Raw genomic sequence first — 18,408 nt, 5'->3', positions numbered from 1 at the left:
GCCACTATGCCTCTGTGCCGCCCAGTACAGTAGACAACTATAAACTAATTCCAATTCACTGTTACTGCTAGTCCAAATAATTCGTCACTAATACCATTTCCCTGAAAATTAAAATGTTAGCAGAAAAAGAAAAATATACATCATAAACACAACAAACTGGAATAAAATAATTTGCTAAAAACACAAAATGCTGGCAGAACTCAGCAGGCCAGACAGCATCTATGGGAGGAGGTAGTGATGACGTTTCGGGCCGAAACCCTTCATCAGGATGGTTTCATCAATGCTCCTTCATCAATACTCCTGATGAAGGGTTTCGGCCCGAAACGTCACCACTACCTCCTCCCATAGATGTTCTCTGGCCTGCTGAGTTCTGCCAGCATTTTGTGTTTTTATTTATTTCCAGCATCTGCAGATTCACTCGTGTGCCTTAAAATAATTTGCTAATTTTATTGATAAATATCTTGATTATTTGCCACACACACAATACTGGAGGAAATCAGCAGGCCCAGGCAATATCTATGGAAGAGCAAACACGAAGAAATCTGCAGATAGAAACATAGAAAATAGGTGCAGGAGTAGGCTGGAAATTCAAACAACAACACACACAAAATGCTGGTGGAACACAGCAGGCCAGGCAACATCTATAGGAGAAGCTCTGTCGAAGTTTCGGGCCGAGACCCTTCGTCAGGACTAACCAAAAAGAACGACAGTAAGAGATTTGAAAGTAGTGGGGGGAGGGGGAAATGCGAAATGATAGGAGAAGACCGGAGGGGGTGGGATGAAGCTAAGAGCTGGAAAGGTGATTGGTGAAAGTGATACCGAGCTGGAGAAGGGAATCAGGGATGGGGTAAGAAGGGAATTAACGGAAGTTACAGAAGTCAATGTTCATGCCATCAGGTTGGAGGCTACCCAGCCGGTATATAAGGTGTTGTTTCTCCAACCTGTGTTTGGATTCATTTTGACAGTACAGGAGACCATGGATAGACATATCAGAATGGGAATGGGACGTGGAATTAAAATGTGTGGCCACTAGGAGATCCTGCTTTCTCTGGCGGACCGAGCGTAGGTGTTCAGCGAAACAGTCTCCCAGTCTGCGTCGGGTCTCACCAATATATAAAAGGCCACACCGGGAGCACCGGACGCAGTATACCACACCAGCCGACTCACAGGTGAAGTGTCGCCTCACCTGGAAGGACTGTCTGGGGTCCTGAATGGTGGTGAGGGAGGAAGTGTAAGGGCAGGTGTAGCACTTGTTCCGCTTTCAAGGATAAGTGCCAGGAGGGAGATCAGTGGGAAGGGATGGGGGGGACGAGTGGACAAGGGAGTCGCGTAGGGAGTGATCCCTGCGGAAAGAAGAAAGTGGGGGGGGAGGGAAAGATGTGCTTGGTAGTGGGATCCCGTTGGAGATGGCGGAAGTTACGGAGAATTATACGTTGGACCTGGAGGCTGGTGGGGTGGTAGGTGAGGACAAGGAAAACCCTATCCCAAGTGGGGTAGCGGGCGGATGGGGTGAGCAGAGTTTACATTTCGGGAGGAGACCCTTCAAAAGTTTGTAATGTATATAGAGTCACAGAACACTACAGCACAGAAAGAGGCCCTTCAGCCCATCTAGTCCATGCCAAACCATTACTCTGCCTTGTCCCATTGATCTACACCTGGACCATAGCCCTCCATACCTCTCCCATACATGTACTTACCCAAATTTCTCAAGTGCTGGAATCGAACCCACATTCATCACTTGCACTGGCAGCTTGCTCCACTTTTACCACCCTCTGAGTGAAGTTCCCCCTCATGTTCCCCTTAAACATTTCACCTTTCACTGTTAACCGATGACCTCTAGTCTACTCTAGCACTTACCCTATCTATACCCCTCATAATTTTGTATTCCTCTATCTAATCTCCCTTCAACCTTCTATACTCCAGGGAATAAAGTCCTAACCTATTCAACTTTTCTCTACAACTAAGGTCCTCAGGTCCCAGCAACATACTTGAAAATTTTCTCTGAACTCTTTCAATCTTATTTATATCTTTTCTGTCAGAAGGTTACCAAAACTGCACACAATACTCCAATACAGGCATCAATAATGTCTTACACAATTTCACCATAAAATTCCATCTCCTGTACTCAATACTTTGATGAAGGCTAATGCACCAAAGCTTTCTTTATGACCCTATCTACCTGTGCCACCACTATTCAATGAACTATAGGCCTGTATTCTCAGATCCCTCTGTTCTACCACACACCACAGTGCCCTATTGCTCACCATATAGGTCCTATCATATAACCATATCACCATATAACAATTACAGCACGGAAACAGGCCATCTTGGTCCTTCTAGTCCGTGCCGAACGCTTACTCTCACCTAGTCCCACTGACCCGCACTCAGCCCATAACCCTCCATTCCTTTCCTGTCCATATACCTATCCAATTTTACTTTAAATGACAATACCGAACCTGCCTCTACCACTTCTACTGGAAGAAATCCTTGTTGGTCCTCCCAAAGAGCAATACCTCACACTTGTCTACATTAAATTCTATCTGGCATTTTCAGCTCATGTCACAAGCTGGTCCAAATCCCACTATAAGCTTTGATAGTGGTCCATGCTGTCCATGAAATCCTGAATCCTGGTGTCATCCAAAAATTTGCTGCTCCAGTTTAACCAGTTCATTGATATAGATAACTAACACCAACAGACCCAGCACCTATTCCTGTGGCACACTACTTGTCACAAGCCTCCAGTCAGAGATTTAACAAAACACTACCACTATCTAAGTTCTTCTGCAAAGACAATGCTTAATCCAATGTGTTAACTCATCTTGTACACCAAGCAATTGAACCTTTTTGACAAATCTCCCATGCAGGACCTTGTCAATGGATGGCCTTGCTAAAGTCCATGTAGAGACAACATCCACTGCCTTGCCTTCATCAACTTTCCAGGTAAATTCTTCAAAAAACTTGATAAAATTGGTTAGACAAGACTTAACACGCACAAAGCCATGTTGACCATCCCGGTCCCTGTCTATCCAAATACTAATATATCCGGTGCCTTAGAATACCTTCCAATAATGTTCCCATGACTGATATCAGGCCCACTAACCTATTATTTCCTGACTTATCCTTAGAGCCTTTCTTAAATGACAAAACTTTAGCTATCCTCTAATCCTCCAGTACCTCACCTGTGACAAAGGATGTTTTAAATATCTCTGCACTAGCCTCCCACAGGATTCAAGGGAACACACTGACAAGCCAGGGGAATTTATCTACCCTAATTTGCCTAAAGACACTAAACACCTCCTCCTCTGTAATTAGTGTAGGGTCCATGACCTCGCTGGTGTATCGCCTCACATCTATACACTCTGTGTTTGTCTCACGAGTTAATACTGATGCCAAAAATCTATTCTGCCCTATCTCTTTCAGCTCCATGCCTAGATTACCACTCTGAATTTCCAGGGCAAATTTTGCTCTTAATATCTCTGTAGAAGCCCTTAGGATTCCCCTTCACTTTGTCCACTAGAGCAACCTCATGTCTTCTTTTAGCCTTCCTGATTTCCATAAGTGTTCTCGTGCATTTCTTATACTCTTCAAATACCTCACTTGTGAGAAACTTTGTCACATGGTGTGAGCAGAATCATCTGCAGCTTAATGTGAAAAAGACTAAGGAGCTGGTGGTGGACCTGAGGAGGGCTAAGGCACCGGTGACTCCTGTTTCCATCCAAGGGGTCAGTGTGGACATAGTGGAAGATTACAAATACCTGGGGATACGAATGGACAATAAACTGGACTGGTCAAAGAACACTGAGGCTGTCTACAAGAAGGGTCAGAGCCGTCTCTATTTCCTGAGGAGACTGAGGTCCTTTAACATCTGCTAGATGATGCTGAGGATGTTCTACGAGGCTGTGGTGGCCAGTGCTTTCATGTTTGCTGTTATGTGCTGGGACAGCAGGCCGAGGGTAGCAGACACCAACAGAATCAACAAACTCATTCGTAAGGCCAGTGATGTTGTGGGGGTGGAACTGGACTCTCTGACAGTGGTATCTGAAACGAGGATGCTGTCCAAGTTGCATGCCATCTTGGACAATGACTCCCATCCACTCCATAATGTACCGGTTAGGCACAGGAGTACATTCAGCCAAAGACTCATTCCACCGAGATGTAACACTGAGCGTCATAGGAAGTCATTCCTACCTGTGGCTATCAAACTTTACAACTTCTCCCTAGGAGTATCAGACACCCTGAGCCAATAGGCTGGTCCTGGACTTATTTCCACTTGGCATGATTAACTTATTATTATTTAATTATTTATGGTTTTATATTGCTATATTTCTTCACTATTCTTGGTTGGTGCGGCTGTAACGAAACCCAATTTCCCTCGGGATCAATAAAGTATGTCTGTCTGTCTGTCTGTCTGTTCCTACCTACCTAAAACTGCTATGCACCTCCTCCTTGTTCTTAAAAAGGGCTTCAATATTTCTCAAAAACGAAGGTTCCCTAAACCTGTTATCCTTGCCTTTTATTCTGACAGGAACATACAAACTCTGTACTCTCAAAATTTCACTTCTGAAGGCCTCCCATTACCAAGTAACCCTTTGCCAGAAAACAACCTGTCAATCCATGCTTGACAGATCCTGAAACCATCCAAATTGGCCTTTCTCCAACATAGAATCTGAAACCGAGGACCACACCTATCCTTTTCCATAATTTCCTGGAAACTAATGGCAATATGATCATTAGATGCAAAGTGTTCCCTTACACAAACTTCTGTCATCTACCCTTTCTCATTCCTTAATAGGAGATCTCTCTTTGGGACTTCTATGATTAAAGAGATTTTCCTGAACAAACTTTTTCCCATCCTGCCCTTTTACGTATGGGAGCCCCAGTTAATATGTGGAAAGTTAAAATCACCTACTATCACAGCCTCATGTCTTTTGCGACAGTCTACGAACTCTCACAAATTTGCTCCTCTAAATCCCACAAATTGTTGGGTGGTCTATAACAATCAGATAAATGTGATCATATCTTTCTTATTCCTCAGTTCTAACCATAAAGCCTCAGTCAAGTTCTCCAGACTGCCCTGTCATTTTTCCTGACTAGTAACACCACCTCTCCCACTCTATCACATCTAAAACAAAACCCCAGAATACTGAGTTGCCAGTCCTGCAACTAAATCACACAAATTGCTACAATGTCATAATTCTACATGCTGATCCATGCCCTAAGCTCATTGGCCTTTCATAAAAACATAGAACAGTACAGCACATAATAGGCCCTTCGGCCCACAATATTGTGCCGACCCTCAAACCCTGCCTCCCATATAACCCCCCACCTTAAATTCCTCCATATACCTGTCTAGTAGTCTCTTAAACTTCACTAGTGTATTTGCCTCTTCCACTGACTCAGGCAGTGCATTCCACATACCAACCACTCTCGAGTAAAAAAACCTTCCTCTAATATCCCCCTTGAACTTTCCTCCCCATACCTTAAAGCCATGTCCTCTTGTCCTGAACAGTGGTGCCCTGGGGAAGAGGCGCTGGCTATCCACTCTATCTATTCCTTTTAATATCTTGTACACCTCTATATCTCCTCTCATCCTCCTTCTCTCCAAAGAGTAAAGCCCTAGCTCCCTTAATCTCTGATCATAATCCATACTCTAAACCAGATTTACAGAGCAGGTAAATCTCCTCTGTACCCTTTCCAATGCGAATCTTATAATAATCATTTGCAATAATCCACACAGCTCAGAACATTGGTCCCACCACGTTCGATCTTTTGATTCCTGTTATGTATGTAGACCTCCACTATCTGTTCAGCTGCTCTATCCCCCTTCCTCTCTAGCTTAAACTCACTCCCCACCCCGCACACCCATGCAGCACTGCATTAGCAAACCTTCCCACTAGGATATCACTCCCCTTCCAGTTTAAGTGCAAACTATCCCTTCTTTATGGGTCCCACCTTCTATGGTAGAGAGCCCAATGACCCAAAAATCCGAAGTCCTCTTTCCTGCACCAACTTCCTAGCTACGTATTAAACTCTATGATATTCCTATTCCTGGCCTCACTAGCACATGGCATGGGTAGTAATCCTGTGATCACAGCCTGGAGGTCCTGTCCTTTAACTTAGTACCCAACTCTCTGAACTCACTTTGCAGGACCTCATCAACCTTCCTACCCATCATTGGTACAGATGCAGACTACAATCTCTGGTTGCTCACCCTCCCACTTAAGAATGCTGAGGACTCAATCCCAGATGTCCTGGACCCTGGCACCTGGGATGCAACAAACCATCCAGGAATTTTGTTCTCATCCACAGAATCTCCTTTCTGTTCCCCTAACAAACAAATCCCCTACTTCTATAGCGCAAACACGAGGAAATCTGCAGATGCTGGAAATTCAAACAACAACACACACAAAATGCTGGTGGAACACAGCAGGCCAGGCAGCATCTATAGGGAGAAGCGCTGTTGACATTTCGGGCTGAGACCCTTCATCAGAGCTACTTCTATAGCTCGCTTCTTCTCTCCCCTTTCCCTTTTGAGCCACAGAGCTGATCGCTGTGGCATTCCTTTGCTAGGTCATTCCCCCAAAAAGTATTCAAAACAGATTACCTGCTGTTGAGAGGAACAGCCACAGGTACCGTGCATTGGCTGCCAATCCCCTTCTCCGTTGCTGATGGTGTATCTACCTCATTGTATATCAACCCCTCAACCTCCTGGATGATCTGGAGTTCATCCAGTTCCAGCTCCAACTCCTAACAACTCAGTTTGTTAGAAACTGCAGCTGGATGTAGTTCTTGCAGGTGTAGTTGTCACGAACACTGAAGGTCTCCTTGCCTTCCCACATCCCGAAAGAAGTACCATCCACCATCCTGCCTGGCATCCCCACTGCTCTAGACGCGCAATAAGAAACACAAAGTAAAGAAAGAATAAATAACAAAAAAAAACTACTTGCGGCTTAGTCTCTCCGCACTAAAGCCTCAACTCCCCACTCCAACACTGGCCCACTCACAATGGTTGCTCCACTTAAATGTAACTTCTTTTTATTGGACCTTGCCACGTGCCTAATTATGCACAATCCAATGTCTCCTGGGGATTCTGGAATCCAAAATGTGCCACATGAACCCACTCACTTCTTTTAAATTCTCTCTCCCTCCAAGCAATCTGGTGTCTCTTCAGGATGGTGGCTTGCAATATGTACAGAAATCAATCACCACAATTCTATGCATGGAAAAGACAAAAAGAATCATTTATACCATAAAAAACAATGCTGTATATGTTATTTACCACAGTAACAATGTTTGTCACAGTGGAATATCATGAGCAACCTAATTCACATAATTACTGTAATTAAAACTAATTGCAGTAATACTAACAAACTCTTTCAGCATTTACATACAAGAATAACCTTTGTTGACATGACCCCCATATAACATGACACTGGATTGTTACAAAACATATTGTGAAAGTAATTGCTTACCTTGGAATATAAAAATGTCTTGTATTTACTTAAAATATAATAATCTAACTATGATCGGTTCCCAATTCTGAAGTGCAAAACCCTAATTCATACTAATCTTTAAAATTTTCTGCTTTCCCTAATTATGTCCAGCAGCACCAATGAAATGAATATTAAAGGTACACATGGAGATTCAGGCTGAGTTTAAACATTTCTGGTAAGCAGAGACCGAAACTATAAACACTATGCAAATTTTCCACAGAATAATGGATTATTTTGAGATTATACAAAAAAGTCATATTTGCAAAATTCCACATTCAGTAACAAACTAATCAACAATTGTTTGAGGAACTCTGCACAAGGGAATAAACATTTGACCTATTGGGCCAAGACTCTTCATCAAGACTAGAAAGGAAGGGGGCAGAAGCCAGAAAAAGGTGGAGGGGGGGTGGGGAAGAGAGGAAGGTGCACAAGTTGGGAGGTGATAGGTGAAAGCAGATAAGGAGGAAGATGGGTGAGTGGAGGAGAGGGATGAAATAAGAAGCCGGGAGGTGATAGGTGAAAGCAGATAAGGAGGAAGATGGGTGAGTGGAGGAGAGGGATGAAATAAGAAGCCGGGAGGTGATAGGTGAAAGCAGATAAGGAAGAAGGTGGGTGAGTGGAGGAGAGGGATGAAATAAGAAGCTGGGAGATGATAGGTGGAAGGAGTCTAACTGGAAAAGATTGTGGACCATGGAAGAACGAGAAGAAGAGGCACCAAAGGGAGAAGATGGGCAGGTGAGGTTAAGAGGTGAGGGGGGAACCAGAATGGGGAATGAAAAAAGAGAGAAGAGGGAAGAATTTACTAGAAGTTAGAGAAACTAATATTTATGCCATCAGGTTGGAATTTACTCAGACAGAATATAAGGTGTTGCTGCTCCAACTTGAGTATGGGCTCATCATGGCAGTAGAGGAGTCCATGCACAGACATGTCGGAATGGGTCCTCCAATCTGAGTATGGTCTCACTTTGTTATCCTGGCTTCTGCCCACTTCTTTTCCAGTCCTGATGAAGGATCTGTCTGAAACATTGACTATTTATTCCCAACCATAGATACTGCCTGACTTGCTGAGTTCCTCCAGCATTTTGTATGCGTTACTCAAGATTTCCAGCATCTGCAGAATCTCTTGTGTTTCTAATCAACATCAATGATACTTCAGTATCAATTAATAATTACAACTTCAAGGAACAGAAAAATCATGGGCACAGGAGAAGAATCCAAGTAGCTAATCAATAAAACAGAATCACTCAAGATTACATTGATGCAAGAGACTTTTCAACAAAAAAAACAATTATAGCCCTAGAAATGGCCCAGTGCACTGATACACTCAGTGGCCACTTTATAAGGTACACCTGTTCGTTAAAGGTACTATCTAAAGATAGCATCATGTGGCAGCAACTCAATGCATAGAAATATCCAAACATGGTCAAGAAGTTCAGCTGTTTTTCAGACCAAGCATCAGTATGGGAGAAGAAATGTGATCCAAGTGACTTTGACCACGGAATGATGGTTGGTGCCAAATGGGGTGGTTTGAGTATCTCCAAAACTGCTGCTCTCCTGGGATTCTCATGCACAACAGTCTCTAGAGTTTACAGAGAATGGTGCGAAAAAACAAAAAATATTCAGTGAGTGGTAGGTCTGTGGGGGAAAATGCCTTGTTCAGAGGAGAGTGGTCAGACTAGTTTGAGCTAACAAAAAGGCGACAGTAACTCAAATAATCAACAGTGGTGTGCAGAAGCACAACACATTGAACCTTGAAGTGGATGGGCTACAGCAGCCGAAGACCACGAACATACACTTTATTAGGTACAGGAGAGACATTGTGTTCTGTACAGAAAAATGCTACCATTGTAATTGAACGTTGCAGCACAGCCTGTCACCACATACTTGACCTTAGACAGATTTAGTTTCAAAATTTAACAGAATGTCCTTTAAACATATTTTCCAAAATAACATCTTCAGCACTACTATTTGGCTTCAATGTCAACATAATACGTGACTGCATAAGAGTTTCAATACACACTATTTGTCAGTGCATTGACAGCAAAACCCTAAGACAAGCTCTACAGTCTTCAAAGTTAAGCTTGGAGAAAAGTTAACAACTACAGAAAGGTGATAGTGATTCATAAGATCCTGTAATGGAACATGTACAATTTTAAGCCCAAGGCAAGAATAGACTGCAGAAGGCAGAATACAAGCAGAATACTCGTGACAAAAAAAGTTACAATGACATAGAAGCCTCATCATTTCAATGTTATATGCTAATAAAAGAAGAACAATACAGCCACTGGCATTCCTTAAATGAGACATCCAATGATTTACAGGAACGTTTTTGTGCGAATCAAACCGAGCCACAAAATAAGCTATTACAAGAAAAACCACTAGCTTAGTAAAATTGGTAGGTTTTAAAAAGAAAGTATAAAAGGGGGTGGGGGAGACTGACAGAGAGGTTTAGAGAAGAGACTTCAGAGTTTAGAGTCATGCAACTTAAGACGCAACTGCATAAGGTAAATCAGCGAGCTCAGGAGATATGCTTGAGATCACTGATGGCAAGAACAATATTACTAATGCAAGTTATGACACAAGCACCTCAGAATGGAAAATTTACAACATATTCAAAAGGATTCACCTTCTATTTTTGTCCCTTAATATGAAAAATTAACTTTACTTGATATCTACTTTCTTCAACATAGCACAACGGTGACCATGTCCTTAGCTATAAATAATAGTAAGGACAAACATACTCCATAGAATGGCATAGGATAGTGAACTTCCATAAGCAAAGAATCCTAATTACTGCATCAACTGTATCAAAAATCTGTACATTAAGCCACAAAACTACAGAGGAGGACATCAACAATCTCTGACTCATCATAAAACACCAGTCCAAAATATCTTGGATGCAATGCTGCCTCCCAAATCACTGTCCATCTTTTATTCAATGTTTGAAACTCTCCAACAAAGCTTCACTCCTGCCACAGTAGTCAAGCATCCTGATCGAAGTTATTCTTGCTGATGTAATCTTCATCATTGACTCTCCAAGTCTACAACATCCTCATTCATTGAGGTCCCCATTGAGTTGGATGATCCTCACTAGGTTCAGTTCTGGTTTCTCTGAACTGATGGGAGTTCCTTCAATTACATACTGAGAAAACCAAAAAGGTTTGAATTTAAAATTTTCTTCCTCTTTAGCCAAAACATATATCCTTGTTCATAGTCCATCTTACTGCAAAATCTTCCTCCAAACTCTACAGCTATACATTTCCTCAACATTGACTATCAGTAATTTCCCCCATCAATGCTTTTACTTCTACAACTAACCTCCAAATAACCTCAGCTGGACTTTCCAGTCCTCAACCTCTTCATCTTCAGAGCATCTTATTAGCCATGTTTTAGTCACCCAAATACAGTACTGTGCAAAAGTCTTAGGCACCCTGGATTTTTTATATAATTTTTGTTTTAGATGTTTAGTTTGTCTTCTACATTGGTGTGTCAGTAGAAAAGAGCAAATTTTAGACTTCCAAATTAAATGTTAGAGAAATTTTTGTATTTCATTAAAGAAAGTAGATATTAAGTAATAGACCACTTTTCAAATAAAAATTTGATTATTTTGTAGGTGCATGATTAAACAAAGATAACAAACAGGATGCTACTGACCAATGATATAATGAGTTGAGTAAAGCAAGCTGATTAACTGAAAAAGAAACAGGTGTAGAAGGAATAAAACTGGGCGAAGGACAGCCGAACTAAAAGGTGAGTGTGTGTTGCAGATGTGATAGTTTAACCTTCAAATCATCAGTTCTTACACCATGGCAAGAGTGAGTATAGCACCAAGGCACAAGGACCTGCATCAGCAAGGTCTCTCCCAAGCAGAAATTTTGTGGCAGACAGGGGTTTCAAGATATGCTGTCCAAGCTCTTCTGAAGAAGCACAAAGGTATGGGCAAAGGACCAGAAATGCTGAAGCTGAACATGGAAACTGAGTGCAGCAGATGAGAGATACATCAAACTGACTTCCCATCTAAATCGGAAAAAGTCCAGCACCACTATCAGCTCTGAACTCACAGAAACCACTGGAATCCAAGTACACACCCCTCCACAGCCCAGAGAAGTCTTGTCAGAAGTGATCTTCAGGGAAGAATTGCTGCCAAAAAGCCATTTTTCCAAAGTGGAAACAAAGCCAAGAGACTCACCTACATAGAAAAAACACAAGGACTGGGGTGCTGAACCAATGGCAGCAAGTGCTGTGAATTGATGTCAAAATTTGAAATTTTTGCCTCAAACAGGAGGCAGTTTGTAGAAGAGCTGGAGAGTGCAACGTAGTTAAGTGTCTGCAGCCAACAGTGAAACACAGTGGACGTTCCCTGCAGGTTTGTGGCTACATTTCTGCAAATGGAGTTGGTGATCTGGTCAGAATTAATTGAATTCTCCAAGCTGAAAAGTACAAGCAGATTCTCATCCATCACACAATACTATCAAGGAGGTATCTGATCAGTCCCAACTTCATTCTGCAACAGGACAATCACCCCCAGCGCATGGTCAAGGTCATAAAGAACTATCTTCAGCAAAAAGAAAAACAAGGATTCTGCAACAGATGGTATGGCCTCCACAGAGCCCTGATCTCAACATCATTAAAGCTGTCTGGGATTACCTGGAGAGACAGATGAAAGCACAGCAGCCAAAGTTTGCAGAAGAACTGTGGCAAGTTCTCCAAGATACTTGGAACAACCTATCAGCCGATTTTCTTACAAAACAGCATGACAGTGTATCTAACAGAATTGATGCAGTTTTAAAGGCAAAGGGTGGTTACACCAAATATTGATTTGATATAGTTTTACTATTAAATATAGTAAATATTTTGATATTTATACACTTCATTTCATTATTTTTGCAAGTATTTTTGCTTTATAGAATTTTTTCACGTGCCTAAAACTTTTACAAAGAATGTATATCCTTCAGCTCAGAGTCAATTTTCATGTGATTGATTCATTAAAAAGTTATTCAATCACATTTTAAATACTGAAAATAACACTAGAACTGATATAAGTTTGAAAAAAAAATGCATACACAACTTTCCTTTGTAGACGGAGAGATACCAAGCCAAAACTAGTTTGTAGTTAAGACTAATGTGGACAAAATGAATATCAAATTTGTATAGAAACCAAAATATGGCATGAAGAACATTATATATACACAACCATTTCTCTGCATTTTCTCACCAAGATGGTACTTTAAAAAATATTTCAGCACACTGTAATACAAAACCATTAAGATATTACAAAATCGTTCTGTACAGTGAAGATGGATTCTACTTCCTAATTTTCAATAACTCTAATTGAAGACATTGAGTGAATTTGCAAGTAAAGTCAGTAATTTGTAATTTTTGGGTGGACATGGGGATGATTGCCTGCTGAGAAAAATGTCAATTCATCCTTTGAATTAGAGCATTATCATAGGGATTTTCCCTTCATAAGGCATAAGGAACTTCACAAATAAAATATTACTGAGACGTGTGACGATTATCGATATTTCTCTATCTAGTGTCATGACAACAAGATTTCCTCATGTCAGCAAAACAGAAGACCTGGTCATTGACTTCAAAGTGGGGACAGTGTACGTGCTTCTGTTTATGTCAACGGTACTGAGATCAAGAGGATTAAGAGTTTCAAGATCCAAGCAATGAACACCATGAGTAGCCTGTCCTGGCCCAGCCACGTAGACGCCACAGCCAATGAGGCTCACCAGCGCCTCTGTTCCGCAGTAGGCTAAAAAAATTTGGCATGTCCCCTTTGACCCTCACCAAATTTTACTGATGCCTCATAGACAGCATCCTATCCAGATGCATCACATCTTGTCACAGCAGTTGCTCTGTACATGAGCACAGGAAACTACAGAGTTATGGACACAGTTCAGCACATCATGGAAACCAAACTGGTTGCTTCACTCAGGCAGCAAAAAGTGTAGTCAGAATCCATGGAGGGGTGATCCCACAAACCCTAGACATTCTTTTTTCTCCCCCATCCCATCAGACAGAAGATATAAAAGCCTGAAAGCACATACCACCAGGCTCAAGAAAAGCTGTTATGAGACTACTGAATGGCTCCTTACTACGATGAAATGGACTGGAGACTACATAATCTATGTTGTTATTTCCTTGCGCCTTACCGACTGCCCGCACTGCACTCTGTACTGTAACACTTTATTCCACACTCTTATTATTTCACCTTGCACTTCCTCAGTGCTTTCCTGTAGTGAATAGATCTGTATAACGCCATACAAAACTAATGTGTCAGTATATCTGACAAATAAACCAATTTATTTACCAATTTAAATGAAGCTGAAACTACTCAAAGGAATTAAAAGGGTTGGGAAGTAGGAAAGACCTAACATGACCAAACAAACTTTTAATCTCTGAAGGAGTGGAAAATTTACAGTTTGAGGCAGCTGCTTATTTGGAACAACTTCTAAAGAACAAAAACTAATTCAGGAAATAGCCGGGATTCCCTCTGTTTATTTGGGACACTATGCCGCTTAGTTGGGACAGCAGAGTGTTGCCACACGGTTTCTAACAACTGACAGTTGCATGCATTTGTGAGGTTGTTAGACACTACACCATGCTTAGAGTAAACAGTTTTTAAATAGTGTCAGTTATGTGTGTAAGCAGTGATTTTTGTTACTGATAGTTGACAAGAAATAAGCAGTAAGACAATTCAGAACTGTTTTTCTCACTGTGGTTTCAAGCATTCAGGCTTGGAAATGTCAAAAACAGCAAAGATGAAACTATTTCACTACTTCAACAAGTTAGGAACTATGAAGAATCTGAAGCTATTGAAGATATTGACAATCATCTTGAATGTTACAAAGAAAATGAAGGTTTGGAGGACGCATTCAATGTATAAAGGCAGTCCATAATCTGCACTAAGTGTCTGTGCTGATTTTGTTCATTTACAATCAATCAAAAGAACACGGCAGTGTACACTGGATGAACTCCCCTATCGATAACTAATACAGTTTTATAACACTGTAGTAGTATTGGTAGCATTCTAATTTCTTCTGTATTTCATTTAAATACATAATTTGTTACTCAGTTAAACGGTACTTCGTCTTTTTTATACCTTTTCAACTATTTCCATGAAACCTTGTCTAATTGGGTGAAATGTACTGGTTGTGATGTGTCCCAATTAACTGGAATCCACTGTATATCGGCAGCTTTGTTAAAAGATTTGCAGAACTATCAGCATGAAGCAGAGATTGCTAATAATGCCAAGAGAAGGGAACCTGATTGTCACATTAAGTCAGAATACAATGCATTCACCAAAATTCATCAACAATGAAAGGGGGAGAAGGAGGAAAAGCCTAAGAGGAATTCCCTTGAAGAACAATAGTCTTGATCACACAAGTGATGACAAAGATAATTCTAGCAAACCAACCTTCAATATCATTCAAGATGATATCATGATCTATCAACTTGAAAACAATACACTGCTATAAGAAGTTAAATTATGAACAAGGTTTAAAAATACTTTACTGGAAAGTGATATATTTTATGTAATCTCAACTGTACTAGAAAATCTACAAACAATAACATGAGTGGATGTATAAACAATCATTAAACCCACATCCAGTAGGCCTACAATCTAAGAGAAATGGCAAAAATGATGATGCACATTATCAGACTCAAGCTGCTCTTAACAGTATTTGTCAGATATTAGAGAATAAGACGTCCGCCATGTCTATCTCCAAAGCCAATGGAAATTACAGTATATATCACAAAATTGTATACTTTACTTTGTATTTTAAGACAATCAAAGAAAACTCTTCTGCAAATAGCCACAGGAACAATGATTGATCCACCCTAATGGAGAAAAGGAGCAAATATGCTGCCCACCCGTGCAGTTGTTAAAATGGTGAGAAAATATGCAGATTCTCAAAAAAAATCATGATGATTATTCTTTCTCCGCACGTGGTGCACAATCCAACTTTTGATTTTAGCACAAATTGACTGACAATATCATATCACTCAATGAAAGCAGCTTCATTTCAGAAATATACATGAGAAATGCAACATTTTCACTAAATTTAGCTATATATAGGGCATTCGGCCATTAATGCTCAATACACTTGCAATTAGGATGTTAACTGTCCTGTCTAGGTACTATGTAAATGATACACCTGTTTTACACCATCAATTACACCAAGTATGATCGCCTTACACCATTTGTTAGATAAAAATGACCATTACTTCTGGAAGAAGTTTGACAACTTAAGCATTTATACCAGAGACTTTCTATTCACTATACAATATAAACGTTACTTAACAAGTGGATATCACAACTCTCCTTCAAAGTGGTGACCTTGATTTTTTTTCAAAAATTATGTGCTACTACATTTTGTCAGATTTACCAAAATCTTCCCACACACTCATTCTGCAAATATGATGAATTTTTCAAAGAACATAACAGCAGTGCTCTTTCGTTTAGTCTAAATGGCTGTGCCACCCACACTTTCAAAAAAGATCAACCAGAATTAATACATTCGCACACTTTCATAAAACCTTAATAACTCTGATATAATTTCTGTGACAATGATTACCTTTGATGCAAATTTCAATATTACGCGTTATGGTTCTCCAAATATGCAGCAAGGAATTCTGTTTTTCAAAGTTATTTTTGCTCTATTAGTATGCTGTCAACCACCACTGCAATTATGACAGTAAATACGTTAACATGATCATTGACTTTTTTAGTCTATCTGTCCAACTCGTCCACATAATAACTATTCGTGTTTCAAATGAATATATCCAGAAGGACCATTTGAAATATAGACGCTCCATTTTCTAAAAGACAGACCAACACTGTATTACATATTTGTAATTTTTCAAATTTATCACACCTGCAGAATTTATTAAAACCCACCTACAGTAAAGTCAATTAATATTTCATGGATCAATGAGCATTTCTCAATGGAGGTCACCCCCACACTACTCAAAAAGCTGGTACGGGAGCCACGAATCATCTTCTGTGATTCGCTCTCACCGCTGCGCCATTTTTCCGCTTTCCGCAGACCGTACAACACCTGTAGTGATAACTGATCAACTACAAACTCGAATACCAATTCTGATACCCAAGGAATTCGCAGACCGACTCCCTAAAACATATCTCTGAATGGGGGGGGGAGGGAAAGATGTTTTAAAATATGTCATTTTTCACTGGACCCTTACACTTGCTCCAACTGCAGGACACGAATGCCTAAAGATCCTGCCAGGCAACCTTACAATTTCTTGACTCCGATTTCGATGGAGATGACCCTCCAACGAAAATTTGAACCCAGAGGACTAGCCAGGGAGAGGGGAAGGGGGACACTTAGCATCGCCCTCGCCCGCCGGTGCGCACATACGCTCTCTCTCTCTCTCGCTCTCTCTCTCTCTCTCACTCGCTCTCTCTCTCTCTCTCACTCTCTCTTTCTCACACACACACACTAAATACCTCCACACTTGTCCCAGCTGCAAGATGTGAATGATCGACTGCCAGATCCATACCGAGGTCCTGCAGCAGCGGTTGTAGCCGGTGACGCCGGGCCGCCTGCTGCTGAGACCCTCCACACCCCCGAGCCCCCCGCCGGCGTAATCCTGCATGAACCACCTGAAGCTGAGAATCTGCACCAGCACGGACGGCACTAGCACGAAGAACAGCGTCAAGCCGAACCACCAGTAGTCCTGCTTCAGATAGTAGTCGGCCGCCAGCCAGAGGTCGGTCCCCACGTCCGAGAAGAAGATGAGCAGCGCGATCACGATCCAGAGGCAATCGAGCACCGGATGGTCGCCCCCCTTCAGGCTGCACAGCGATCTCCTCAGGCAGGCACTCCGGCAGCCCCAGTAACATGAGGAGGTGTTGCAGCAGTGGCAGATGTGGAAAGAGCTGCTTGCCTCCGGTTCCCCGTCCAGCTGCTGCTGCTCGTCGCCCCCTTCGGTCACCGACTCGTCCAGATTGTGGAGCTGGGCGAAACCGGTAACCCCAACGCCGTCAGATTTCGCGGCCATCTTGGCGGGTGCCTGGCACGCTCAGCTTCCGGGGTTACGGCGGCCGCGCGGAACTGTTGAGGGGGGCGGGGCGGGGGTGGTTGGTGGAGAGATGGGGGGGGTATGGAGCGGAGCGGAGGGGGGACGACGCGGAGAGCTGGAGACGATGACCTCACTTCCTGGATGCCGCAGGGAGGAGGCGGGGCAGGGCACGGAGGGGTGTGGCCAGTGACGCCCCGCCCCTCCGCCCACCCGCCCTGGTGACTCTGCCCGGCATGTGCACCCGCTCGGAGGGGGCGCAAATCGGGGTGGGAGCCGGGGGTGTGCACCGGTGGCACGGCCCCTTGGTCGGCGGGCACACCTGCAGTGAGCACGGCCGTGCCCCGGCACCGTTCAAAGCACTCCAGTGCCAAGTCAAATTGCCAATTGCCCTGGCAAGTGTGGACGCTGACAGCTCGCCTGCCGCAGCAGATCGTTCGCTGCTGTTCGAAGAGTGCTCCACTCCAACCTAAAGCATTTCCGTCACGACACCCGGGAAAATGCGGACTTTTAACGCAAAAACTCCAAACCCCTTTAGTAGAAGGTGCTCTGCTAAAAATTGCAAGTAGTGCTCATTTTACACCTAAAGTAAACAAGACTTGACTGGTATAGTCGTGACCATTATGTTGCAGTCACAAATTTCCAAGTAGTGACAGTTCAAATTCTTAATTTGAAGTAATAATTAACCCCGCTTAACCATAGCACAAACAGATAAAATCACATTAGAAAAGAGGGAAGTGGCACAGAAGTCAAATGCTATCGGGTTTAGCTTTGAAAAATACAACCAACTGCTTAAAGTGCCGACGAACGCTCGGGGATTTTCACGCATTTTTTCTGATCTCAGCTTCTATATCTCGCAATT

General features: G+C 42.2%; 1 protein-coding gene across 2 annotated transcripts in view; it reads right to left on the bottom strand.

Annotated features, from left to right (window-relative positions):
* Nucleotides 1-17,611, bottom strand: part of xkr6b (XK, Kell blood group complex subunit-related family, member 6b) — a 461,182-nt gene extending 443,571 nt beyond the window's left edge. Inside the window, exon 1 of one of the 2 annotated variants that reach the window (XM_073057169.1) lies at nucleotides 16,975-17,611. In XM_073057169.1, the coding sequence (XP_072913270.1) occupies nucleotides 16,975-17,528 (554 nt within the window). In that variant the 5' untranslated portion in view covers nucleotides 17,529-17,611. The remainder of the gene's footprint in view (nucleotides 1-16,974) is intronic. The other variant, XM_073057170.1, reaches the window with a different exon arrangement.
* Nucleotides 17,612-18,408: the final 797 nt, after the last annotated feature.

This window comes from Hemitrygon akajei, chromosome 9 (genome assembly GCF_048418815.1).
Source record: "Hemitrygon akajei chromosome 9, sHemAka1.3, whole genome shotgun sequence".
Taxonomy (NCBI): domain Eukaryota; kingdom Metazoa; phylum Chordata; class Chondrichthyes; order Myliobatiformes; family Dasyatidae; genus Hemitrygon; species Hemitrygon akajei.
Note: the sequence above shows the minus strand (reverse complement) of the source record. Positions and strands in the feature narration are given on the sequence as shown.